The sequence below is a fragment of the Nyctereutes procyonoides genome, unplaced genomic scaffold (genome assembly GCF_905146905.1).
Source record: "Nyctereutes procyonoides isolate TBG_1078 unplaced genomic scaffold, NYPRO_anot_genome, whole genome shotgun sequence".
NCBI classification, from domain to species: Eukaryota; Metazoa; Chordata; class Mammalia; order Carnivora; family Canidae; genus Nyctereutes; species Nyctereutes procyonoides.
Window position 1 is genome coordinate 27,021,773 of NW_026575136.1, and position 26,075 is coordinate 27,047,847.

A 26,075-nucleotide genomic window follows, 5' to 3' on the forward strand; every position below is an offset into this window, starting at 1 on the left:
GTAGCCGCTTAACCAACTGAGTCAACCACGTGCCCCAGAAGAATACATTTCTAATTGATATAAATATGTATTGAAAGTTTTTAAAAGATACTTAGTCATGCTAAATCTCTGTAAAATTGGCTGTGCTTTTCCTATTTTCTTTAAAAAATATTCACACACAACTGCTTATTGGTAGTCTCATCAGCTGTTATTCTAAGTTTAGATTGATTATATATTCTAGGTTATATTTTTTGATATTCATCTAATAAAATGAAAGACTAGATCTAATATGAACAATATAAAGTAGTATAAGAAAATGTGTTTTCTGTATGAAATCTTGGTTCAATATTTAGCATAAAAAATGCCTTAGCTCCAAAGATAGGAAATTGTAATATATATGACATTTTATCATATCTATGCCTTAGCTTCAAAGATAGGAAATTGTAATATATACAATTTAAAAAATCATATCTCTATGAAATATTTTGGCTCCATCCATTATGTCTCACACTAAGTAGAGGAGACAAGTTCTTTGTGTCTCTGCTCTAGTAAATTAAAAGTTCTTAAATATCATACCATTTAAGACCATTATAACATTCTCAGAGACCAACGAGGAGAGAGCATTAAACATAGTATTTTTCAAACAAACAAGAGAGGAAAAAGGATGATACTAGAAACTTCACATGAGTAAGAATGAGATTACCCATTCTTATCTTAGTAGAATAAGTCTTGCAATCATTGTACTATTTTGTGTAATTTTTTTTTATATGTTTGAGTTTTAGGAGAGTCTAGTTCACTGGACTTGTAAGTCTTGATTTATTAGATTTATGGAAGTTCAAATGTTTGCAAAAGTGTGTGAACTTTGTAAGTTTGCCTTTAAAGGTATTTAAAGCTTAAAAAAATCAGACAGATTATGTTATCAATGTCTAAATATTTAAGAAAAAAATAATGTATTTGCTATTTAAGCAGTGTGCTTTAATGTCCGAGAAAAATTATTTTTACTCCATTGACAAATAATAAATTGCCTGCTAGCTAAAGTATAACAGGAGGGAAAGTTGTACCCCGCTTATGAAGTTAAGCTGTGGGAGGGAAAATCCCACAAACTTTCGAGAACCTTGCCTGTACTGGTTGGTGGCAGACTAGGAGAGGAAAAATTGATGGATTGTTGAATTTCTCATAGGGGAGAGCACATGTGAAAAAACATTGATAAGTTTTGCTTGATATGTAGAACATTTGGAGGCACATTTGCCATCAGTATAAAGGAAACTGGGGAAGAAGGAAATATGAACATAAGGAAAAATGGCTTTATGAGAAAAAAAGGAATGCACTCTAAGTACACTCGTTAATCTAGCAACGAATACTATAGTTGCAATAAAGTTAACACTCAGGACAAGTGAAAAAGTGTGAATGATGCCAGAAGACTGAATCCTCAGCCCCTAAATAGGAAGGGAATACATGTCTAGAATTGTTAAGTCAAGAATGGGAGTATAGCCATATTATTTGGAAATAATATGAAGATTGATACAAGGAAAAAGAGTGACTGCTCCTGGGGAATTGGGAAGACTGAATAGGAATCCACTGTCTTTTCAATTATCTCCTCTAGTTTTTTCTGATTTTTTTTAAGCTAAGCGTATGTACATTAATTTCATAAAAGGAAAAAGTTTAAAAACTGTCAGAAAAACACAAATAACAGAAAAATGACTTGTCACTCAGAAACACACGAGGTACAGAATTTCTTTCTTTCTCATCGATCTATAGATTATGCTCACAGGTAACTTTACTCCTAATTTACTCTTAATATCGCATGCTCCTGTGGCAATATTGTTTTGTTCTACTAATTTTTCCATTCGTATCCTATCAGGGATGTGAGAGAATCTAATCTCTTCTCTGTTGTTGGGAGGTTTTCTCCATGCACATGAAGTAAAAGAAGAAGAGGTCATCATTCTGCAAAATATTTTGGCCCATGTTTGTGAGTTTTACTTTCAGTGAAATTCTTTGAAATTCAATTTTGGATTCAGAAAATATCAATGTTTTCATGGTAATTTCTTTTCTTCTTCCTTATTCCATCCATCCTTCTTTTCTTCTCTCTTTTTTTCTTTTTCTTTCTTTCTTTTTTTTTTAAACACAATTCTGGAAGTAACTGGTACCCAATTTACAGCATTGCTTATGGAGAATAAGAATACTTGCAAATTTTATGTTTTAAAATAATAACTTTTATTTCCTCTCTGCCACTTCCTCCTTTTTGGAAGGCCATAGTGTAGCACAGTGATTAGAACAGCGAACTCCAGAGTCACACAGACCTGGTTTTCCAATCCTCTCTGTTCCTTGGAGCAGTGGGATCTTGAGGACCAGAAACCTAAAAAGCTAAGGTTCCATGGTTTGCTCAGATATTCGTAGCCCCTACCTCCCAGAGTTGTTCAGATCTTGCAAGAGAAGTTCTAGAATAGGATCTAGCAGATAGTTTATACTAAAAAAAAATATTCAATATTTTCTTCAAGGATAATACTTCATCTAATGATTGCCATTGCTTTTCTTATTTCCTTCTTTGATTTTCAATTTTTAACTTTGAGCATAGTTGACACACTCTTGTTACATTAGTTTCAGGACTACAAGAGCCACTGCCTTTCTTTGTTGCAAATTTGCTAATGTACTTTGTACATGTTTTTCCTGGGGTTTGGTTCTTTAAATCAACTTTTCTCTTGAACTATTTAAGTGGCATTTAAAGATTTTTTTCACATATTTTCTTATTTTGTCATTCATCTTTTAATTTTATGGCACCTTTTTGACATGGAAATCAAATATTTTTAGTCAAATGCATTAACATTTTGTAATTGTTTACAAATGACTCATTGTGAATGGGTTAGAATGCTCTGACTGGTAAAATTGTTAATTTTGTAAATATTTAGAAAAGATGTCAGAGCAGTCAGGTCCTGCTCCCTACAGACCTCACCTATTCATCTACAGGGATTTCTCTACTGCATTTCCTGATGTTCTAATTCAGCCTTTTAATTCACCTCTTGTTTTTGTTAGTTAATTAGTATTAGTTTATTATTATTATTAGTTACTTGTTATTATCAATTGCTTTTTAAAAAGTCTAGTGTTGGGGATCCCTGGGTGGTGCAGCGGTTTGGCGCCTGCCTTTGGCCCAGGGCACGACCCTGGAGACCCGGGATTGAGTCCCACGTCGGGCTCCCGGTGCATGGAGCCTGCTTCTCCCTCTGCCTGTGTCTCTGCCTCTCTCCCTCTCACTGTGTGCCTATCATAAAGTAAAATAAAAATTTAAAAAAAAATAAAAAGTCTAGTGTTCCAATGTACTGATCTCTCCTGTGATGCTAAGTGGCTGACACTAGTAGAACACCTACAGTAAAAAAAGTGTTGTGAAAAAAAAATGTTTTTTTAAATTCATGAGAGACACGGAGAGAGAGAGGCAGACACAGGCAGAGAGAGAAGCAGGCTCCCTGTGGGGAGCCCACTGCAGGACTCAATTCCAGGACCCCAGGATCAGGACCTGAGCCAAAGGCAGATGTTCAACCACTGAGCCCCCCAGGTGCCCCTAGAAAGTTTTTTTTTTTTTTTAATGCCATTGACTGATTGCCTTTAGGTAAAGGTATTGTTAGGTTTTTTAGTAACTAAATGGAAATGAGACCACCAAGGCAAGCGAGGGTCCGAGAACAGATTTTATTGCAGGCACCCTCGGGCGAGGTTCCGCGACTCACAGAGGGGAAGAGTGAGTCGGGGAAGTCGTGCCAAGACAAGGTGGCAGGGGGTTTACATAACGTTGTAAGGCAGAACGGTTTCCTATTGGTCGGCTCATATGCAAAGGAAGGATTGCAATCCAACCAGAGTGACCCTCACTATGCAAAGGAAGGATTGCAATTCGGTCAGTCAAAGGTGACTTCCTCCTCTGGGGTTTGAAGGGCATTGGGTCCGGTTGGGTAAGTCCAAAGGAGAGGTCTAAGGGTCTGCGTCAAGCTGTCAGCAGGTCATTGGTCCATCGGCGTCCCAGGTGGAGGTGGTGACAGGAACCTCAGCCATTTGGGGTATCCGCCATCTTGAGGAGTTTCTCTTCCCGCCTGGCCCCAACAGGTATATTTTAGCTATGAATGTGAAATCAACTGCTTGTGGAGGATTGCAAAGTGATCATTTGAGAACATCCATTGGGATGTTTTTCCATCGTGATAGGATTTCATTACTAGAAAAAAGATGTTAAAACTCTCAAACATGGGCACTTAAAAAAACTTGCAAATATAATTTTCTAAACTTCATGAAAGTCTTCCAAACAGAGAAGATTTGGTGGGCTTCTCACTGTTCAGATATGGAAAATACAAGTCGGAAAACATGAGTTTGCAAAGCCAATGATTTTCAGGAGGATAAATAGATTTTTAATACTTAGATTTCAACCAGACATCTTTGCATAGTTAGTATGTGAATGCAAATCAAATGTCAAGGTTTAGTCAGCAGAACCAATGATGATGACTTTATCCCATTTACAACCCATTTCCTGAGAAGCGTTTCTCTCTGACAGCAACCAATCCAAGTTTAGAAATAAACTGAACTTAAAACCTGGTCTTGGGACCAGGCCTGGGTGGTTCAGTGGTTGAGCGTCTGCCTTTGGCCTCAGTGTGTGTGTGTGTGTGATCCTGGGGTCCCGGGATGGAGTCCCGCGTCGGGCTCCCTGCATGGGGCCTGCTTCTCCCTCTGCCTGTGTCTCAGCCTCTCTCTCTCTCATGAATGAATAAATAAATAAAATCTTAAAAAAAAACAAAACTGGCCTCTAAGTTACTGTATTTCAAAGCGTTAAATTAAGGTTAAGACACATATTCAATCTCGTGAATTTCATTAAATCTTGAAATAACTTTTTGAGTACTTAAAAATGTGTATTTCTAATAAATGTTTTTCTTATTTGAAGTGTTCGTAGCGTTTATAATAGTACTTAGCCTATTTGCACATCTAAGTCTGAATACGGATACCAGAGATGCATGCTCGGGACGCTGGACTGAAGTCCTACCGAAGCAGTTTGGAAGCCAGGGGCCCTAAGAACCTTTACCCTCTGGCCTTGCTTTTGGTAAATTTCCAGAGTGGAGGGTCGCTTTTATTTTTTTTTTAAGGTTTTATTTATTTATTCATGAGAGACACAGAGAGAGAGAGAGGCAGAGACCCAGGCAGAGGGAGAAGCAGGCTCCCCGCAGGGAGCCCGACGCGGGGCTCGACCCCGGGTCCCCAGGACCAGGCGCGGGGCTGCAGGCGGCGCTACACCGCGGAGCCCCGGGGCCGCCCGTGCACCCGCTTCCGCGCTCATGCACCGAACGCGGAGCGCGCGGCCCGGGACCCAGGCGACCGCGGGGAGGCGCTGCTCAGCCCCCCCCGCCCCCTCCCGGCCGCGGGCGGCGGCACCCGGACGGCTGAGTCCGCCCCGGAAGCCCGGCCGAGGTCAGGGCGGCCGCCAGCGCGCAGCGAGCTCGGGGAGCAGCCGCCGCGGGAGCCGGAGCCGCAGGTACCGGGCGGAGGCGCGCGTCCCCGGGGTCCCTGGGGTCCCGGGGCGGGGGGGCGGGGGGACGGGGGGCCCGTGCCCGCGGGGCCGGCGGAGGCACCGAGCCGGGGGGTGGGGCGGACACGCCCGGGCCGGAGGCGCCCCCTGCGCTGCGCGGAGCCCGCGGGAAGGGAGAGGCGCCCCCCGACCGGGGAGCCCCCCCCCCCGGGAGCCCGGCCCGGCAGGTGCCCGTCCGCGCCGCGCCCCGAGGAGGCCGCTCCCTCCCTCCCGCCGCGCTTCCCTCCTTCCTTCCTTTGCCCGGTTTGTCTCTTCCGTAGTCTTTGCTCTCCGTCCTCCTTTTTCTTTCCTTCCTCTGGCCTTCAGTGGCCGCTTCTCCTCGACTTGGAAGCCGCTCCCTTGCCTGTTTGCGCCTGGGCGGCGGCCCCAGGAATCAGTTTAAGGGACTCCCCGGCTCCCGCTCCCGCTCCCGCTCGGGTGAGGCCTTGGGGCGCAGCAGCCTCCGCCGCCGCCTGTGCTGCCTTCCCGCCCCCCCACCCGCGCCCTCCCGCTGCCCTCGCCCCCTGGCACACGCCCTCCCAGTCCCCAGGGGCACCCCTCATCCTTGGCCCTTATCATCTTCCTCTTCCTACCTGCAAATACTGGAAATTCTTAAAAACTAGGCGAGTCGGGCACGTCGGGGGCTCAGGGGTTGAGCATCTGCCTTTGGGTCAGGTCGTGGTCCCCAGAGCTTGGGATCCAGTCCCGCAGGGAGCCTGCCTCTCCCTCTGTCTGTCTCTCTCTCTCTCTCTCTCATGAATAAATAAATAATCTTAAAACAACAACAACAGCAACCTAGGTGGGTTTCCCTGTAGGCCTCTCTGTACCTCGTAGGTTCATCCCATTTGCCTAGGATCTCTGGCAACCTGGTGCTAATGGCCCGGATCTCTTGCTCTGGGACTTCTCCCGGCCTCAGGAACCTGCCTGGACTCAGCAGCACCCCTCCCTGTCTCCCTCACAGGTTCCTAGGTACCTAGGTGCTCTGCATGGTCTACACATCTCAGATGGAATGTATCACCTTCCTCATTCCATGTGGCTCCTCAGATAAACCTCCAATGGTTCATGGCCGGCCCAAAGTGTCAATTAGCTAGGAGTCTGCTAAAAGATAAACTGAGGCATATTGAAGAGTTGAGTTCACTTGAGCGCAGATTAGTTCGAATGGGGCAGCATCCCGTCTGGCAGTGGAAGGATCTGAGGAGCTGTCCAGAATCGAAGACTTCTAAGCAGAAGGGGAGTGGGACTAAGGAAGTTATCCTGGCAAAACAGAGGGTTGGTTATTGCAAAGTTATCTTCCATTAGGGGATGGCAGGGGACTGTCAGCAGGGGACCTCACTAGGCGGCTCCTGATTCACAGGTTTAAGATCCCATTTCGGGGAGAGCCGAAACTGATGAAGTCAAGACTCTGGATCTGGGGCTGAGCATAAGCAACTCCACCTGGGGCCTGTTGTTTTTTTTGGCCAGCCTCAGTGTCATCCTTGACTCCTGTTCCGTGTCCCTCACGTGCCCCTCATGTGATGGGTCACCCGGCCCGGGCAGTGCCACCCTCCACCCTGCCCTGCTCGTGCTTCCTCCCTATCCCTCAGCCACTGCTCAATGGCAGTAGGCAGCCAGCAGCTTCCCCAGCCTTTTTCCAGGCTCAGTGGTGAGCCGCTGAGTTTCTAAAATCCAGTGTACTCATAGAAAAACATTTGTTTAAAAACCATACCTGGGATCCCTGGGTGGCGCAGCGGTTTAGCGCCTGCCTTTGGCCCAGGGTGTGATCCTGGAGACCTGGGATCAAATCCCATGTCAGGCTCCCGGTGCATGGAGCCTGCTTCTCCCTCTGCCTATGTCTCTGCCTCTCTCTCTGTGTGTGTGACTATCATAAAAACAAAACAAAACAAAAAACAAAACAAAACAAAACAAAACAAAACAAAAAACCATACCTGGCTTTCCGGACCATAGCTCAAGGTCAGGCTTCTTGTCTCCAGCCACCCTATGTCACGCGACCACAGAGAGCCGGCGCCCCCGCCCCACATCGCCTGCCCTGCACCTCCTGCCACCTTCTTTCTCCTGCCAATCCCATCACCGCGGCCTAAACGTCACCTCCCCCTTCCTCACCTCCCAGAAGCTCTTGCCCAGCCCCTGAAAGCCAGCTCACCCCTCGCCTTCTCCTGAGCTTTTTAAAAGAGAATTTATTTCACTTCTCTGTGGGCTTCCTTAGGACTTTATAGATGATCCAGTTACAGAGCACAGGGCTGGCTTGAAACCACCCATCTATGTTTGTGTGGCTCCCTATAGGCTGGAAATCAGACCTTTCCACATTATTGTGTTCTTATGATGCAGTGGGATGGTGACACGGGTACCCAGGGGTGTTGTTTCATATCATGTTGAAATTCATCCCTTTTTAGATTTATATCGGGCAAATTCCTCTTTGTTTCAAGCCCAGCCCTCTCGAAAGCTTAATGTGCACATGAGATTGGGTCATCACAAAGTAATGGGGCATCACGAGGAAAGAGAGTCATAGGGTTATCCTGTTCTAGCTCCTGCCTCTTTTATGGGTGTGACCTGGACACACCCCCGAGGCGCCCTCGGGATAAGTGTGTGCCAGTGTGTCATCGCTGATGGATGGGGCAGATGCTGATGGGAAATACCCTGCTACTGACCAGCACCTGCCCACGTGGAAATGCAATGAAGGAAGAGGAAAGATGGAAGGACCCAGAAGAAGGCATTTGCCATTAGGAGCAGTTAAAATGTACAGTTGGCATTGGTGTGAATTTCCAGTACACTCCTTTGCCTGTTCAGGCAGGACCATACACATACACACACACACACACACACACACACACACAGCACTCACACGCAGCCGCCTAAGTTTAGGCTCAGGTAGGATCAACTCCAGAGTTGTGTCTATCACCTCCACTTTACCTAATTCTCTCCTCCTTTGGATCCCTTTGGTGCCACCTGTGCTGGGCCCCGTGCTGTGCAGTTTGCGTCTCCCTCGGGCTCCTAGCTGTTCCTTTTCTGAAAGTCCTCCAATGCCAGGCGAGGAAAAGTGCTGCCGGAGGTGGCCTGCAGGCAGGCTGGACACTGCTCCCTCATGGGACTTGCCCACTGCAGATGCATCAGCGTTCCCACACCTGCAGCCCTCGGGTTCAAGCCGAGCAGCTGAAGGTTCTGGAGAGGCTTCCGGAGAGGAGGACAGTGAGGTACTTCCACTGTTGTCCTCTAAGAAGTGACCTGTGAAGTATAGCATACCGCTGTGCAAGCTTTGCCACTATTGTATTCTCTTGGTTGATGTTGTATTGATTGATTGATAGATGGATGGATTTATCCATTTATTCATTTTAGAGAGAGAGTGTGAGCAGGAGGAGGGGCATAGTGAAAGGGAGAGGATCTTCAAGCCAAGTCCCTGCTGAGCGGAGCCTGACACAGGGCGGGGGGTGGGGGTGGGGGACTTGATCTCAGGACCCTGAGATTATGACCTGAGCTGAAACCAAGAGTTGGCTGTTTAACCTCCCGACCCACTCAAGCACCCCTTGGTTGATATGTTACATCATTTCTTTTAAACCTGAATTTGCACTGGTTGGGTCTGTTGTAGAATCTATATTTAGACTCCAACCTTATACTTTTTTTTTTTTTTTTTGGTTGGTTGGTTTGACATCACACTTTTTTTTTTTCCTTCCTAAATCAGAGACATCTTCTATCTCCTCTTAAAAAAAAAAGCCTTAAGAAGAAGCTTTCAAGGAACCAGTCAACCCTGGGGAGGCTCTGGTTGAAACAGTTGTCTCCCTGTCCTCTTGCACCTACTAAGCTCCTCTTTGCTCTCCTGCCCCTGAGACATCCAGGAGACCCCCGCCTCACCCAAGGCCTAAGGAGATACAGTTGCAGGGGCAGAGTCTGTGTCCTGCCTGCATTCCTTGATCCATGGCCTCGTGTCATTCTGACCTTTGCTTCTCTTGTCGCATCTCCTTCTCTGGCTCTGAGCCTCCTGCCTTCCTCTTAGGAGGACCCAGGAATTATGCTGAGCCCACCTGGATACTGGAGGAAATCTCCCTGTCTCAAGTCCTTGATTCAGTGAATCATATCTGCAAGGCCTCTAATGCTGTGCAAGATAACAAAGGTTTGGGAGGTTGAACGTAGCTGGCTGTGGGGGTGTGGTTATTCTTCTGGCCATGCCACTGATCACTGACAGGGGTGCTGTTGGCCAGATGACATAACGGTGGGCTTGGCTTATGTGCTTCCGTGTTGTCCTTTTGATACAGACCTTCCCTGATGGATGATCTCTATGAAGCAAATGGCAGTTTTGCCATCAACTTATTAAAAATGTTGGGTAGAGAGGACAGCTCGCGAAATGTGTTCTGCTCCCCTCTGAGCATCTCCTCTGCCCTGGCCATGGTCTTCATGGGGGCCAAAGGAAACACCGCTGCCCAGATGTCCCAGGTATGTGTGCCTGTCGCAGAGGAAGAACAATGGGTCGCTTTTTTTCGGTTCTTTCACAGAGCTGGTCATTTCATACATCACAGCAGCTGATGGAAGCCAGGGCAGCTGGCAGGTGGCTGGTGGGTGGCAGGAGGCACCCTGGTGAGGGAAAAAGAGCAGCTGGAGGCAGAAATGGGAATTGTTTCAGAACCTGCAGCCTACCTTGACAGCGCACCTGCAGGACCTTGACCAAACGAGTCATTATGTCACTTTTGCTACTAGATCAGAGCATCAATATGTGATAGCAAAGTGGTGACTTTGATAAGTCAGGTGAGCTATAATTCTGTCCCACGGGAAGTCCGAAAATTTCACCTTTGTTACATTTTAGATTTTTGCTAACGTCAAATACCCAACTGAGATGTAGCTGTTTGAACCAACTTTCTGTTAAGTGGGTTCTTTCTAGGGTATGATTAGGCATAAGCACAAGTAGAAAGCACCACAGTGTGGACTTTTGTCTCTGAAATCATTGGGAAGGAACGTGTAATCTGATTGAGCTGAAACGGGTCCCCAGGACCTGAGCTACAAAGGCAGTAGTGGCAAACACTTTAGGGAAGTAATCTCTAACCTTTTTGTTAGCTTAAGTTTCTCGGACAGTCCCAGAATATGGCCAGCGCCCAGGACTTCCCCATTGATAGCAGGGGTATGTGGGCACCTTCTGGAAGTGCCCCTGGGGATGGCAGCTGGGGGGGGGGGGACGGGCGGGTGGTTTCTTCCAGCTGCCTGGAGGAGGGAGGCTTTGGACGAGGGCCATTGGGAGACAGAGGAACAACCTTAACTTCCACTCTGACTTGACATGGAAGTCACAGGGTGGTCTGCAGAACATCTGAAATTGCTGCTGACGTAGTCTCTGTTGATTTCTGCTCATTCTTGTCTTCCCTGGGTCATGCCAGATTCATTCCAGCTACCTATTTGTTCTGTTGTGTCTCCCTCCTGAGTCATCACACCCGCCTTTCTAAGTGGGTCAATCTGCCAGGGCGGTGGTTTACGCCCTGGCACGATTTTGTCTTCCAGGGAACATCTGCCACTGACGGGACAGCTTGGTTGTCCTAGCTGAGAGGTCCTCCTGACATCTAGTGGTTAGAGGCTAGAAATGCTCACAATCTCTTAAAACACGGAGAATAGCCCCCCGCAATGAAGTATCTGACCCCAAATGCAACAGTGCCCAAGTGGAGAAGTGCTGTGGGAGAGTTAAACCAAACCCCCTTCAAGATGGGGGAGCCGTTGTGATCTTCAGTGCAGGGGTTGGTTTGGAGATAGCTCTTTGTGGGAGCAAGATGGCAATGGCAATGTTACAAGGCCCCATCCTTGTCTGTTACCAGGCGCTTTGTTTGAGCAGAGATGGAGATATTCACCAAGGTTTCCGGTCGCTCCTCGCGGAGGTTAACAAATCCAGCACTCAGTACTTGCTCAGAACTGCCAACAGACTCTTCGGAGAGGAGACATGTGATTTTCTTCCAGTAAGTTGTACTCACATATTGATGTCAAAAAAAAAAAAAAAAAAAAAAAAAGGCAAAAAAAGATAGACACTGCAGAAGAACAGAGATAAAGTATAATTCTGGTGCCTTAAATGTGCCCAGAATTGTAATCTTCTGTAATTTTGAATTTTATGATTGCCTCTGGTCTTTTAAAAAGTTGTTTTTGAGAGATTCTTCCCAAATGTCAACCTCAATATGTGCATCCTCCTGCACCCAGACCTGCCTCCCTGCCCCTTGACCCCCTATGTCGCAGTGACCACATCGTCCCCTGTGTGTATACAGCAGTCCCCAGTCTCACCTCTGGTTGTTGGGTGGTTCCTGCAGGGCCAGTTTCTCAAGGCCTCTTAAATGTGTCCCCTCTTCGAATCATCGCCACCACTGCCTGGGTCCAGTCCATTCTCACTGTATTTTCTACACCATTAAATTCTTTCCTGATGGATCTCTCCAAGTCCAGCCAGGTTCTCCCATACTAGTGACACAAGAGTCTTTTTAATTAAAATTGGTTCATAAAAGTGAGGCTTTTTGTCTGTGCACTTCCTATTTACTGAAGCCTATCATTCCCAAGCTCCCCAGTGCAGTAAAAGCCTGCCATCACGCAATAAGTGAGGGCCAAAAAATTATGTTGCATACTCTGCAGAGTGTGGCGACCTCAGATCAATGGAGTCATCTGGGCAAACCCGGCCATCTTCCTGGCCGGCAGTTCCAAGGATGCCTCTGTCCGATTCAAATACATCCCTGTCCTGGCTGCTGTAGAGGTCACCTGTTTGGGGCTTAAGTAGCATTGGAGAATGTTCTGGGTCTTCTAGGACAAGCACTAATGATCCCAGGAATCTTCTGGTTAATTGATGTTCATTTTTAAACGTCATCCTCATCTTTGAGTATTGTAATTGGGGGATCTTGGGGACACAGGGACTCACCTCCCCTTTTTGTCAGTTGCTTGGCTTCTCTTTCTCTCCACATTTTCTTTCTTCTGTAGAAGCTAAAATATTTGAGGACAGGAGATGGGCGGAGGATGGGAGCCAATTGCCAGGCACATTATATCTGAAACCAAGTTTTTGTGAGGTGAGTTATCTTTGGGTTTTCACGCATTGGGTGCAGGCCCTTCCTGACTTGAACTTACATTTCAGAGCTCATCCCCTGCCACTGTTTCCCCTAATCCACCCCTCAGCCCTGGCACCCCCAGGTGTGATCTAGGCCTATCCATTCCACTCCTGGAGGATCTGTTTCCACTATGCAGTATTCTCCATCGTTCACAAATTCAGACACCTGTGGTTGGTGTTGGTGACACAGAAATGGGTAAAAGGAAGTTAGAGTGCCTGGCAGACAGAAAATCAAACAGGAAGTCAGCATGGAGCAGAAGCATTGGACAGGACCATTCATGGGCTGTTCCGTGCATGCACACCACCATCTGCGTTCTCGAAGCCTTTGGAACTATGTGTGGACCTCTGTTGTTTCTCCCAGTGGCCCGTGAATCAGCTGGGGGCCGATGTCATGTGTCCTCCCTGGTGTTGGGCCCTGGGCAGGGGGTCAGCCACGGCCTCTGCGGTCTGCACACTTTTGCCAATCGCTTACATGAGTCTAACAGCGCAGGATGCCCCACTCAGAGGTCGTGCTTGAGGGGGAGCATGGTGACAAGTTTGTTGACGTGGGACCTGGGCTGAGCAGGACAGACCCGTACTCGTGTTCATAGGCCTACAGGGAATCCTGCCAGAAGTTCTACCAGGCGGAGCTGGAGGAGCTGTCGTTCGCCAAAGACACCGAAGAATGCCGGGAGCACATAAACCACTGGGTGACAGAGAAGACGGAAGGTGAGAGAGGCCCACCAGCCATGCGGCTGGGGTATTTTTCTCAGGTTTATGAGGTCACGGAGTGGTCATTTCCAAAAGCTACGTCAACAGAGTGAGAATCTCAGACCCTCTCCCCTTCTGGATTGTGCTGGAAACTGCCTGAGAAGTGCTTCCTGTTTGGGGTGGATGAACTGGGCTGGCTCAGAGGTTGGGACTGACACCAACCCCATTCTAGCAAGCTTTTGAGAAAGAAACAGGGATCTGCTGGGGGCACCGTCTATACTCAACCCTTTCGTCATTGTAGCTAGGGAAATAGACTCATCAGCACTATATGGATTCACTTTTTCTCCGTAACTGATGGTTCCTTTGCTGATGGTCCCCGTCAGCCTTCTGGGTGAGGAGGGGAAAGCCCTCGTTGTGCCCCGAGGTCAGGATGATGTTCGGGTTAGGTTGCAGCTGAGATGAGGCCACATTTCACATCATCCCCCTGTGGTGACGAGGACAGGCTAGTTTTGTCTATGGGGCTGTCCTCCCATTGTCACGTGACTGTGGTGGAATTTGCTTTCAGGGCAAGAGCTTCTCTGCCTTTGGTCCAGATTCTGGAAGGGCAGCTCATGAGGAACCTGCAGCCTCCCCTGCCCAGACCACCCTCTGTCTTAGCAGGAATCCTTCTGCCAGTGCTTGGCTAGAGTTCACAGGGGAAGGGCATGCTTTTAAGCACTCGGAGTACCTGACACAAGCTAGAAACTTCTAGAAGTGTATGTATGGGGGGGGGTGTTAAATCACATATTTCTTCATGTGCTCATCTAGCCTGCATTAGTACATCCGTTCTTTTTTTTTTCTTTTAAAGATTTTATTTATTTATTCATGAGAGACACACAGAGAGAGGCAGAGACACAGGCAGAAGGATAAACAGGCTCCCTATGGGGAGCCCGATGTGGGACTCGATCCCAGGATCCCAGGCAAAGGAGATGCTCAACCACTGAGCCAAAGGCAGACACTCAACCACTGAGCCACCCAGGCGCCCCACATCCACTCTGTCTTTATGGTGCACCCACTCCATGTCAGACAGCAGCTGAGCCCACGATTGTACTGAATGCCAATCAAATAATGATTGTGGGAAGGGTACAGCCTCTCACGTCCTCCTACGTTATATGTGCAGTGGTCTCTCGCTTTCCCGTTGATCCAGCACTGCTAGCACTTCACTTGGGGATGCCAGAAGCTTCTACATACATCACACTCCCTCCCTACATTACTCACTTCCTCTTCATCAGATTGACTACCATTGTGTTTCCCCAAGATATCAGCGCCATAGGGGACATTGGGCATCACCTTGTCCCTGGTCTCATTGGATAACTTAATTTGGGCCCCTTTATTGCACCCCTTAATCCCGTCCCCCCATTCACTGCCTTCAGGAGAGCTGCTTTCATCCATTTACGGGTCTGTATTCTTTCATCCTTCAGAAGCTTCTCCTTGCCTAAGTGAGATTTGAAGCTTAGCATAGAGCAATTTTCTCAACCAGAGTAGCCCCCAGGTGACGTTTGCCAATGGCTGAAGACATTTTGGTTGTCACAACTGGGGAAATGCTACTGGTGGAACATTCTACAATGTCCAGGACACTTCCCACAACAAAGAAGTATCTGACTTACAATGTCAGTAGCGGCATCAAGGTTGGCAAGGCAAGACTCTTGGGCTATTGGCTCAGCCACTTTCCACCTATGTGACGTTGGCAAAATGTCAGGCAAATGTCTTGACCTGAATTTCTAGATCTATAAATTGAGGGCAAAATGATAGCTGACCTGCCTGCTTTGAGATTGCTGTTTAGGGACAAGCAGTACATGTCATGTGTGTGCGCAGCACTACATCCCATCGCTCTTTCCTCAGACAGCCAGGAGGGCAGGATTCCAGCCTGGCTATCAGCCAAGCCAAGCTTCATATGTCAGGAGCATTGTCAGAAGAGAATGTTTATTCCCCTCCCTTCTCCCCCCAAATAGCGATAAACTTCTCTCATATTCTTTGCAGGGAAGATTTCAGAGATCCTGGGTGCTGGGACGGTTGATGCACTGACTAAGCTGGTTCTCGTGAATGCCATCTATTTCAAAGGGAAATGGCATGAACAGTTTGACAGAAAGAACACAAGGGGAATGCCCTTTAAATTCAACCAGGTAGGGAAGTATTTGTTGGATGCACTGCTACTACCTTAATGTGATATGCTGGGAAAGATTGTGGGTGAATAGGAAAAATAATTGATTTCATACTATATTTCTGAATGAATTTCATACCCCCTGTATATCTTTTGTTGGAGAGGGGAAGAGAAAAGGTAAAATCATTTTTATATTGACAGTTTTGTGTTCACATCCTTTGTAAACCGATTTGTCTTTGGCCCTATTATTTAGATCGAAAGAAAATGTCCTCTAACCCTTGGCATTATGTTTGTCCTGAAATATCACTGTATTGACGTAGACACCTTCTTGCAATGTCAGTGACAACTATGCCTATATATTCACTTATAATTCACAGCCATACAATTCTGAACACAAAAAAAGTGTTAACAGATGTTCAGGCTAATTTTGTCTTTATTTTTAGATCTTTTTAAAAATAAAAATTGTATATAAGGTGAGTGAGATGATGATTTGATGTAAAACATATAATGAAATAACTGTTGTGGTCAAGCCAATTAACATACACTTTCCTTACATGGTTACCGTATTATTTTTGTGATGAGAGCACCTGAAATCTACTCTCTTAGCAAATTTCCATATTCACTACAAGTATTGGTAACTGTAGTCATCATACTGGACATCAGATCTCTAGACTTAAAGCCTAACTTTAAAGACACTTTTGTCCCTTCACTGTTAAGTATGATAATAATTGGCGTCTAGCAATTAGCTTGAAATTTCACTTGCATCAACTTGATGATAGGATATTGCATGCAGATTTAAAAGTCTAGAATGCATTTGATGCAAGCTTTAGAAATGGTGGACACAACAAATCTTGTCAAGATCCCCTCTCCAAGAAAACCAAAGCCATAAAGCCATATAATTGAGCAATAAAAATATAAGTCTCTGTGGCCTATACATCTTTTCTAACCACATCCTTCAACCACAAAACCTGATTTTTAGTTAATTCTCCCCTTAACTTGGATAAATAAAGTTTAACTATAAGGTTGCTAGGAGTGTTTCTCTAATGCATCTTTTCAGAAAAGAAAAACACAACTTCTTCTGGAAGTAATGTAGGGTTTTGTCTCTCTCTATTCATCAATTTTATTCTCTCTCACTTGGTAATGGTTGATCTGCTGGGACAATAGCATGTTGTATTCGATACTAATATGTAAGAATGAAGATTTTGCATCTATCAGCTTAATGTGCAGAAATAGTAATTCTCTTCTCTGTACCTGGGGGTTCTGCAGATTAGATATATCTTATCTTTAGTAAGCTGTGCTCATTTTCCAGCAATCTGATTTTAATTTCGTATTTTCATTAGGAGAGAAAGACGGTGCAGATGATGTTTAAGCAGGCTAAATTTAAAATGGGGTATGTGGATGACGTGCACACTCAGATCCTGGAGCTGCCCTACGCAGGGGAGGAGCTGAGCATGGTCATTCTGCTGCCAGATGACAACACCGATCTCGCCGAGGTAAGCCCTCGCCAGGGAGTCTGAGCATCTGCAGAGACAGCTTGAGCCCATTTTTTAATGTTCGTCCATCAGATGGCATTTGAGGAATTCCAGTTGAGGGTTTTTAGGAGTATTGAATGAACAGCATTTCATGTCTTGGTGAACATGTGTTTGCATTTCTGTTGAGTATGTATCCAGGAGTGGAATTGGGCGAGGTCACATTCTGATGAAGCTGAGAAGAGAGACTTCAAAAATTCTAAGAATGCTATGCTTCTTTCTGAAGGGAGGGGCTAGTTGAGGTCCCAATAATTATTGAAGTAAAGTACTAGGCACGGACAGGGATTAATCTGGGCACTGTTTGTTTTCTTTTCTTATTTTTTTTTAAAGATTTTATTTATTCATTCATGAGAGCACAGAGAGAGAGGGCGGCAGAAACATAGGCAGAGGAAGAAGCAGGCTCCATCCCAGGACTCCGGGATCACACCCCAAGCCAAAGGCAGATGCTCAACCACTGAGCCACCCAGGGATCCCTGGGCAGTGTTTCTCAAACATGAATGTGCATAGGAAACTCCTGGGTGTCTTATTAAAATGCAGTTTTTGATTTGGGGCTGGGGAGGGGTGATGGTCTGAGATTCTGCATTTCTAACAAGATTCCAGGTGATGTAGATGCTGCTGGTCAGGGAACCACACTTTGAGTAGCAAGAGGCTCAAGTACAGCTGAAGAATTTTCTTTAGACAGGAGGAGGGGGCTCTCTTCCCATGAAAGAAAAGGAACGAGTTCATAGTGGGAGGAAATAAATTTGTAGGGAGGTCCTGACCAGTAGTGTGCTTATTATCTTGGCTCTCTGGGGATGGGAAAGGCTTCATATATAATGTTGCATCTGGTTCCCTTAGTGTAAATCCTCCCATCTGGCTGAGTTTAGGCTACTGAGGGTCTAACAGTTGACTCCTGCCAGAGTTACAAGCCGGCACCAGCACACAAACGCACAGGATGACGAGGGTGGGGCCTGTGCAATTGCCCTGGTTTCTCTTTGGAATCAAGAAAGCTCTTGGCATGAGTCGAGGGTGAGATCTGTCACAGCTGCTTTAGAAGAAAATTAGGAGGGTCTGGGAATTCGAGCTAACATCCAAACAACCATCACTATAGAGGAGCATCTGCCTGGACTCCAGGTGGTGAAGAGAAAGGCGAGAGGCAGTGGAAGCCCCTTCTTCCTTTCTTTTTTAACCGTGGCCAAACAGAGTGAGTGATGGGTCTTGGAGGTTTTGAAGCGAATGCCAGGGCAGGCCAAAGACCAACAAGAATGGCGGAAGCCACAGTGTTGTTGAACTCTCTGTTTCTGCTCTCACCTCCACAGAAGCTGAGTCTTCCTTCCTGTTCAGATGGTCCCTGGTCTTCCCGCTCTGGCCCATCAGAGTTCTGAGCCATTCTCTGTCTCTTTTGTCAGACAGTCTCTAATTCACTCTGACGTGCATCACACGCATACAATCACTTGGTTTTGAGAACTTGCCAAACTAAAGGACACTTGAAATGAGATTGGTACAGATAAAAAATAAAACACACAAACAAAAAAAAAAAAACCCCACAACTCCCGTCTCAGGTGTTTTTTGGTTATTTTCTTCATATAGCCATAAAGCAGGGAGAAAGATGAGAATTTGAGGGAAAAGCTTGGTATGTGTACAAGAGGAAAGTCTCTGTACATTGTCTTGGACCAGGACTCATCTCGTTGCCTGTCAGGGGGGTGGTGGGTGCCAGGCTGTTGTTTCTACGTTTTAAGATTTGGCTCCTTCTTACTTCAGGTGGAAAAAGCACTTACGTACGAGAAGTTCAGAGCCTGGACAGATCCAGAAAACATGACTAAGAACAAAGTTCAAGTTTTCCTTCCCCGGTTGAAGCTGGAGGAGAGTTATGACTTGGAGTCTTTTCTTCGAAGTGTAGGCATGATTGATGCATTTGAGGAGGCCAAGGCGGACTTTTCTGGAATGTCAGCGAAGAAGAATGTGCCGGTGTCCAAGGTGGCGCACAAGTGCTTCGTGGAGGTGAATGAGGAGGGCACGGAGGCGGCGGCGGCCACGGCCGTGGTCAGGAATGCTCGGTGCAGCAGAGCCGAGCCAAGGTTCTGTGCAGACCACCCTTTCCTCTTCTTCATCATACACCGCTGCACCAACAGCATTTTGTTCTGCGGCAGGTTCTGCTCCCCATGAGGAGGCGCCGTGGCTGTCCACCGCCCCCCCTCCTGCCCACCTGGCCTTCGGGCACATTCCTTTTGACCGAACTGCTGTGGTCATTTGAATGTCAAAATAAAGCGTGTGCCCCTGGGAAGTTTGTGAGTGTCCTTACCAAATATTCCGTGGCCCCTGCGAAAACTGAGGCGTCAAATGTGTGAAGTTGGGGGCGGAGAAGGCTGTGGCTGTTCTGGAAGGTTCAGGCAGCTCCTGGTTCTCATCGACTCTGCCCTCACCTACCTATCAGAGGATGGCCTGTTCTCATTTTTGCGGGTGCCCTGAGGAGCATGTCGAGGATTCGGAAAGCAACCCACTGAGTGCTTTCCCATCCTGCAGTGACCTCTAAGCTCTGCTCACCTCCACGGCCAGAGGCCAGAGCCTGGCCCCACTGTGTCCACAGCCAGAGGTCAACAGCACAGAGCAAACCCTGCAGCCTGGGTGGCTGAGATGAGGGGCCTCTCCCCTGTCAGTGTCACACAGACCACCTGCATGTCCCAGGGCTCACACTGTCCCCTGTGAAGACAACTCCTTCACATGGCCTTGCCATAAACCTTCAGACCTGAGCTAGGAGGCAGAGCTTGGAACCATGTAGTGCCATGTAGTCTCCTCCATTCCCTTTCCTTCTGAAGCACCCCATACACACACACCAGACACCTTCACATGAAGCACCGGCCAGGAGCAGTGTCCCTCTAGTTAACCACATATGCTCACGTGTGGCTCCAGCACATCGTACTTATGCATGGGCCTCCCTATGGTATTTTTTGACTTAAAAAAGGATTTGTAGGAGCACCTAGGTGGCTCAGCTGTTGACTAGAGGTGAAGCCACAGGACTAGAAAGCTTGCATCTTTTAGTTTTAATCTCATATCCACTTCTAATTTTAAAAAATCTATACCTTTATTATGGTATAATTTATCCAGAATAAGCTTTACATATTTAACATGTTACAGTTTGATAAATTTTGACACATATATGCACCCATGAAACCAAACCGAGGAACCAGTGGGCAGGTCCCAGGCCACGGGAAGTCCTGTCAGTTAGCCCTCTGAGGTCTGTACAATGACAATGAGCTAAGGAGACCTGTCAGCCTTTACTCAGACCTCTTGGATTTCCAAATGAAGGAGACTAGGGTTCAGGTTGGGATCCCTCTGTCCCCAAGGGGATCAGAAGCACTGTGTCAAGGTCAGAGTTCAGTGGTCTCAAATCTCTGGGCTGGGGGTAGCTCAGGAAGTAGAAATGTTTCATACCACAGCTATTCTATATAGCTGAAACCTGGCCCAGATGGGGTCTCAAAACTGCATAGGTCCTAAGAGGGCCCCTCTACATCCCAGGCATAACACTCAAGAAACTAATATGAAAAGTGATTATGATAACAGGACCCACTTCATAGAATTGTCGAGAGGACTTAATGGGTACATAAAGAAGTTGGAACAATGGCCTGGCATAGTAGTAGCCAACATGTAATGGGTGACTATCATTATTAGACAAGACTCAATAGCATTTTTGGTGCATCTAAAAAGCAATTGTTAGAAAATATAGTTAATTATACACTAAAAAAAAAGTTCTCAGCAATAGTAACTTAAGCAAGACTATTATGTTGAAAATTAAGAAATGGTGGGTGCTTGGGTGGCTCAGTGGTTGAGCATCTGCCTTTGGCTCAGGCCGTGATCCCAGGGTCCTGGGATCGAGTCCAACATCAGGCTCCCCATAGGGAGCCTGCTTCTCCCTCTGCCTATGTCTTTGCCTTTCTCTGTGTGTCTCTCATGAATAAATAAATTAAAATCTTCTTTTAAAAAAAGAAAATTAAGAAATTCGATTGAAAGTCATTAAAGATGGCCAAAAGAAGGAGACATTTTATATCATGAATGGAGAGACCTCGAGTTGAAAAGTCATCAGTTTTCCCCTACTTGTCCTATAGATGTAACATAATTCGAATCCAAATTCCAGCAATGTTTTCTGTGGAACTTAACAAGTATACTTAAAAATTTATATGAATAAGCAAAGGGCCAAAAATACCCAGCACACATCTAAAGAAAAAGATCAAGTTTCAGAGTTTTATAAGGTTTTAATAATATAGTGCAGTGTTTACACAGGGATAGACCAACAGATTAATAGCCCAGAAGCATACTCATTCATATACGAAAATGGGAAATGGGACAGAACTGGCATTAGAGGTCAACAGGGAAATAACAGCCCAATATAATGTGCTGGAACAACTTCCTACATAAAAGGAAACAAAATTAATTATTGAGAGATTAAATACCAAAATCCAAAAACCAAACTTTATAAACTTTGCAAGAAAATATAGCAGAATATTTTATGACTTAAGGGAAAGAGATCTTAAAGGATATCTGAAAAGCAAAACAAGGCAAACGACTGACAAAATCAACTACATTAAGATATATGTGCTTCAAAATACATTTAAAATACACCATAAAAATTATTAAAATGTAGGCTTAAACCAGGAGATGGGAGTTTAACATATTTAACCATTAATATGTTAAATTATAACATATTAATGGTTAACATATTTATATGTTAAATAATAACATATCTATATGTTATATAAACATATAATGTTTAAATATATATGTTTATATATTATAAATAATAATAACATATTTATATGTTATAATTTAACATATTAACGGTTAAATATGTTATGGTTAAATATGTTAAATATACAAAACGTATTTTCATATTTTCATGGAAAAGTCCGTAAGAAAATGACAAGCCAATGGAAAAATGGGGAAAGACTTGAAGCTACTTCACAAAGAAGAAAACAGAAAAGATCAATAAACATAGGAAAAGATGCTCAATATCATTAATGAAAGCAAATTAAAATAGAAATGAGGGGTCAGAGGGATGTGTGACCATGGAGGAAGGGCAGAGCAATGTTGTTGGCTTTGAAAGATGGAGGAGAGGGTCCTGAGCCAAGGAATGTGGATGGATAGGCTGAAGGAGGTAGGGAAGGGGATTCCCTAGAGCCTCCAGAGAGGAGTGTACCCTGTGGGTACCTGATTCTAGCCCCACCGAGACCTGCCTTGGACTTCTAACCAGCAGAGCTCTCACATTATGAATTCACGTTTTAGATCTTCAAGATTGTTAAATAATTTGTCACAGCATCAACAAGAAACTAATAAAGTATTCAGCACTGATGCTTTTCTTTTGCAAATGACAGAAACACATTTCTGTCTAACTTAAGAAGAAAGTAGTTTATTCTCTCCTATCAAGGTTAGAAAAATACCTGAGGAATAACTAGGACGGTAGACTCAAGTGTCTTGGGCTCACTCTCCATTTCTGACTTCGTTGTTTCTTTGTGTGTTAGATTCCTTCTTTCTCCCCACAGAACTTGAGGTGGATCTTCATCCCTCAACTCATCATCCATTGTTTGGATTGACCCTTTTGTCACTTAGTAATCCTAGAACGGACAACAAGGACAAAGGAGCGAGGATGTACTGACGTCCTGGCTTCTTGCAAAATCAGACAGATGAACCACAGGAAGTTATTATAATATGAAGGTTGGAAGATCACCAAGTGTCTGTTTTCTACCCGACCTGTTTTGGCCTTAATTGGGCAGTGATATGTGTTAGTTCATGGCTTCGTTCCATCAATCAAAGATAAACATGACTAGAAAAAAAACTAATTTAAAGTAACATTTAAAAGCATTTGGACCAACAAAATTATTACAAATGAAGGTTGCCTACTCTATTGGTTTTCTTTTGCTGCCTTGATGAGTGACCAGTGTGACTCAGAGTCTTGAGCAATGTGGATTTGTTGTCTTGGGTTTTTGGTAGGTCAGTAGACTTGGCTCGTCTGCACCAGTCTTGTAAGGTCTACGTCAGAGGGCTGGCAGGGCTGCCTGCCTCCTTTGTGGCTCTGAGGAAGAATCCATTTCGGGGACATTCAGGTTACTGGCAGCATTGAGTTCCATGTGGTTGTAGAAATAAAGTTCTTGTTTCCTTGTTAGTGGTTGCCAGGATCTTTCTCAACTTCTTGGCTGCCTCCTTCTTCCATTTTCCAAGTCAGCAATGGTGGTCCACTCCATCTTGTGTTTTTGTAGGGCAGGAAAACTTGACCTTTACCCATCTTAGGTTTTCACTGAGACTCTTTAGCAAAAAGACAGATTAACAAGGGAAAAACAGTTCACTGTTGCATGTATTTGTATACACTATGCCAGGCATCCCACTGCTAGTTTGCTACTAGAGAAACTAAATGTTCAAGAAGTATGTAAAATAATGCTCATAGCATTATTAGTCCTCATAGTAAGAAAAAATGTAAAAAAAAAAACCTCGGAAAAATGTTGAATTATTAAAATGTGTAAGTTATGTTGTATTCATAGAGTGGAATCAGGGTCATCACCTTGCTTAGCTCTGGGGCACTATTCACATTGTTAGCACCTTTCATATAGATCATAATGTACTGGTGTCTTTCGGAGGCTTACAAATTTGTATGGAATACCATATATTGGGGAAAATGAATTAATCACAGCTATCAGCATAAGGCATAATGCAGAGCAAAAATAACAAGTGTCAATTGCCTTTGCACAAAGTTAAACAGTAAGCAAACTGATCATTATCCTGTTAAAAGATACGTACATGTAGTAAAGCCATAAAAAATAAAGGAGGTCTTAATGCAAAATATAGGATACTATTAAATTCAGGGAAAGAATGTGATAAGTCAAGTCAATAGGAAACTTCGAAGTTATTCATGATGCTCAGTTTCTTAAGCCGGGTAGTAGATATTAGATGTTTATTAAATTTACTATTAATCTTTAAATATATCCACTGGTATATCCATTGTGTTGTACGCATGATACATTTCACAGTAAAAAGAAATTTAACAAAAGAATGGAGAAATCATGGTATATAATACAGTATGATAAAAAATGCAGTCAGCTAAGAAAAAAGACTGTTAGGTTTAATAATCAAACTAAATGTAACTTCCCTATCAGAAGACAAAAATCTTTCAGACTGAAAGTAAGGAACAGTATTTAGCCAAATGTGGTTTTTAATGATCATATCTCAAATAAAGTGACATAAAATGAGCAAGGATATATCAGGCAAACTTAAACAAAAGGACAGCAGGAGTCAAGCTATTAATATCAGAAAAAGTAGACTTTAAGGGAATGAGTTGAAAGGAAGAAATGCTGTCATTTGATACAGAGAAGGATACAATTCACAGTGAAGATAATATTTAAACTTGCCTCTTTCAATAAACGTAGAAAAAACAAATAACAAAAACTAGATGAATAAATACTACACTGTACCTCACACTAAGAGTCACGCTTGTACATCTTTACATTTCCAAAAGCAAGATGTGTCTCGACGTCATTGTCAATATGTACCTGTTCTTAGTCATCGTTTTTATTTTTTTCACTTCAAGTTATTGTTGGTGCTATATGTGTTGCATAGAGTTGCCACTAATTTTTGAAAATTATATTATTACTTGGCACTAAAAAATACTGTGAATACCAAAAATTATTAACGTGGAGCAGTGATGGGAAATTTGACCTTAGAGAAGCAAATCCTTATGTTCGGTGGAATTGGTAAAAATTCCCTACTCTGTTGCAAAGCAGTGACCGTGATTTAGAGAACCTAAGAACGGGCAAGTAGAAGAGGCTGTGCTATAGGATTACTCATCACCTGCCCGCATCAAATCTTGCAGAAAGGGTGTCACCGGTTTGGAAGAGAATCCTAAAGATGCTAGCTAGTGCTCGGTCTGCTTGTGTTTGGTTGTTTGGTGATGTTTGGTAATGGTCACATGCCAAAGTTCTTGATGGCATAATAAACAATACCATGATCAAAAAAAAATGAACATCTGTGCTTTTAAGTCCTGTAACTATTTAAAGAGCCAAATTCTGAACAGGTTTCAAGGTTATTTTGTAATTTATTTTATAAATATTTAATTTTATATATGAACAAGTAGAAGATATAATACAATCTACATCTAAATACACCTAAAAGAATTCTTTACATATTTATAAAATAAAAATTCAAGTGAAATAAGGTATTACATCATAATGTGATTGGCATAACATTTATTTCCTTAGCAATAGAAGAAATAATAATGCAATTTAGAGCTGAGATCATTTTAAAGTTGATGAATTGTGGTACAATTGATATGATTATTTTTTTCCTTTCCTATCTTCCCTTCTAGAGTGCATGAGCATCTAGTGTGGAACTTTCTGAATTGATCACGTAAAGCTCAGGTTTTCTGTTTTTTATTCTTAAAGCCAGAGAGATTTCCTGAATGTTTTCTCCTAGTCCTTCTCTTGACTTTTTTTGGATAATTATGTTGTAAATTTCACAACCATACGTACTTTCTTGCCTTTTGATAATTTCTTTTCCATTTCAGTCTCTGTGTGTGCACACGCACACGTGAGTTGTGTGTGATGACTTCTTGAATTAACTAATAATACTAATGGGAATTTTTAACATTCTTGTCTAACTTGTTTCCTCCAGATCAACTCTTCTGAGTATCAGCATTGTTCTTTCTATAGTAAACCAATGATAGTCTTCCAAGTTCCTTGTAAAGTTTCTCCGTTCCTAGCATTAACAAATAATTTTGATTATTGGTGTAGGCAACTCGCTTCTATCATCTCTACTGTTACATGTGTCTAGGTAAGTCTATTTCCTCAGTAGGCTTCCCTTCAAAAAGTGTGCTTCATTGAGATGCCTCACATGTGTTCATTAGTGTGTCAACCAGCATCTGAACCAGAGGGTGTACAGGCAGAGAAGCCTGGTGTGGCTGTCCCCGTTCTCACAAGCCCCACTCTCCTGCCCCCTATCTTACCTCTCTCAAATTTCAGAATCAGAGGAATTCTACTCTTGGACTCTAGTGTCCATATTAAAACCTCCTCTCCCAGGGCAGATTTTAAGCATTTCTTTACCAAAAAGTTCTTGCTCTTGTGTATTCCCCAGGGAGCAGCTCTGGATTTCCCATCATGCTGTAGCAGGAAAGTGGGAGACAGGGAGCCAGCGGGAACCCCTGGAGGTCTGTCTTCCTCC

At 44.3% G+C, this 26,075-nt stretch overlaps 1 protein-coding gene across 2 annotated transcripts; it reads left to right on the forward strand.

Moving 5' to 3' along the window:
- Positions 1-5,373: 5,373 nt before the first annotated feature.
- LOC129495598 (serpin B8-like) lies at positions 5,374-19,164 on the forward strand. 2 transcript variants are annotated; one of them, XM_055303262.1, is made up of 7 exons: positions 5,374-5,473; positions 9,751-9,928; positions 11,287-11,424; positions 13,133-13,250; positions 15,252-15,394; positions 16,713-16,865; positions 18,642-19,164. In XM_055303262.1, exons 2-7 carry the CDS (start codon positions 9,761-9,763, stop codon positions 19,044-19,046), a joined length of 1,125 nt encoding a protein of 374 aa, XP_055159237.1. In that variant the 5' UTR covers positions 5,374-5,473; positions 9,751-9,760; the 3' UTR covers positions 19,047-19,164. The 2 variants fall into 2 exon arrangements, with proteins under 2 accessions (XP_055159237.1, XP_055159238.1); XM_055303263.1 differs by lacking the exons at positions 5,374-5,473; positions 9,751-9,928; positions 11,287-11,424 and adding an exon at positions 12,421-12,504.
- The last annotated feature ends 6,911 nt before the right edge of the window (positions 19,165-26,075 follow it).

Bases quoted from the DNA above. Each gene is read 5' to 3' on its own strand.
- LOC129495598 (XM_055303262.1), top strand. From the start codon at position 9,761: ATGGATGATCTCTATGAAGCAAATGGCAGTTTTGCCATCAACTTATTA. The intron at 9,929-11,286 runs GTATGTGTGCCT...GTCTGTTACCAG, and splicing joins CCGCTGCCCAGATGTCCCAG to GCGCTTTGTTTGAGCAGAGA. The intron at 16,866-18,641 runs GTAAGCCCTCGC...TTCTTACTTCAG, and splicing joins ACAACACCGATCTCGCCGAG to GTGGAAAAAGCACTTACGTA.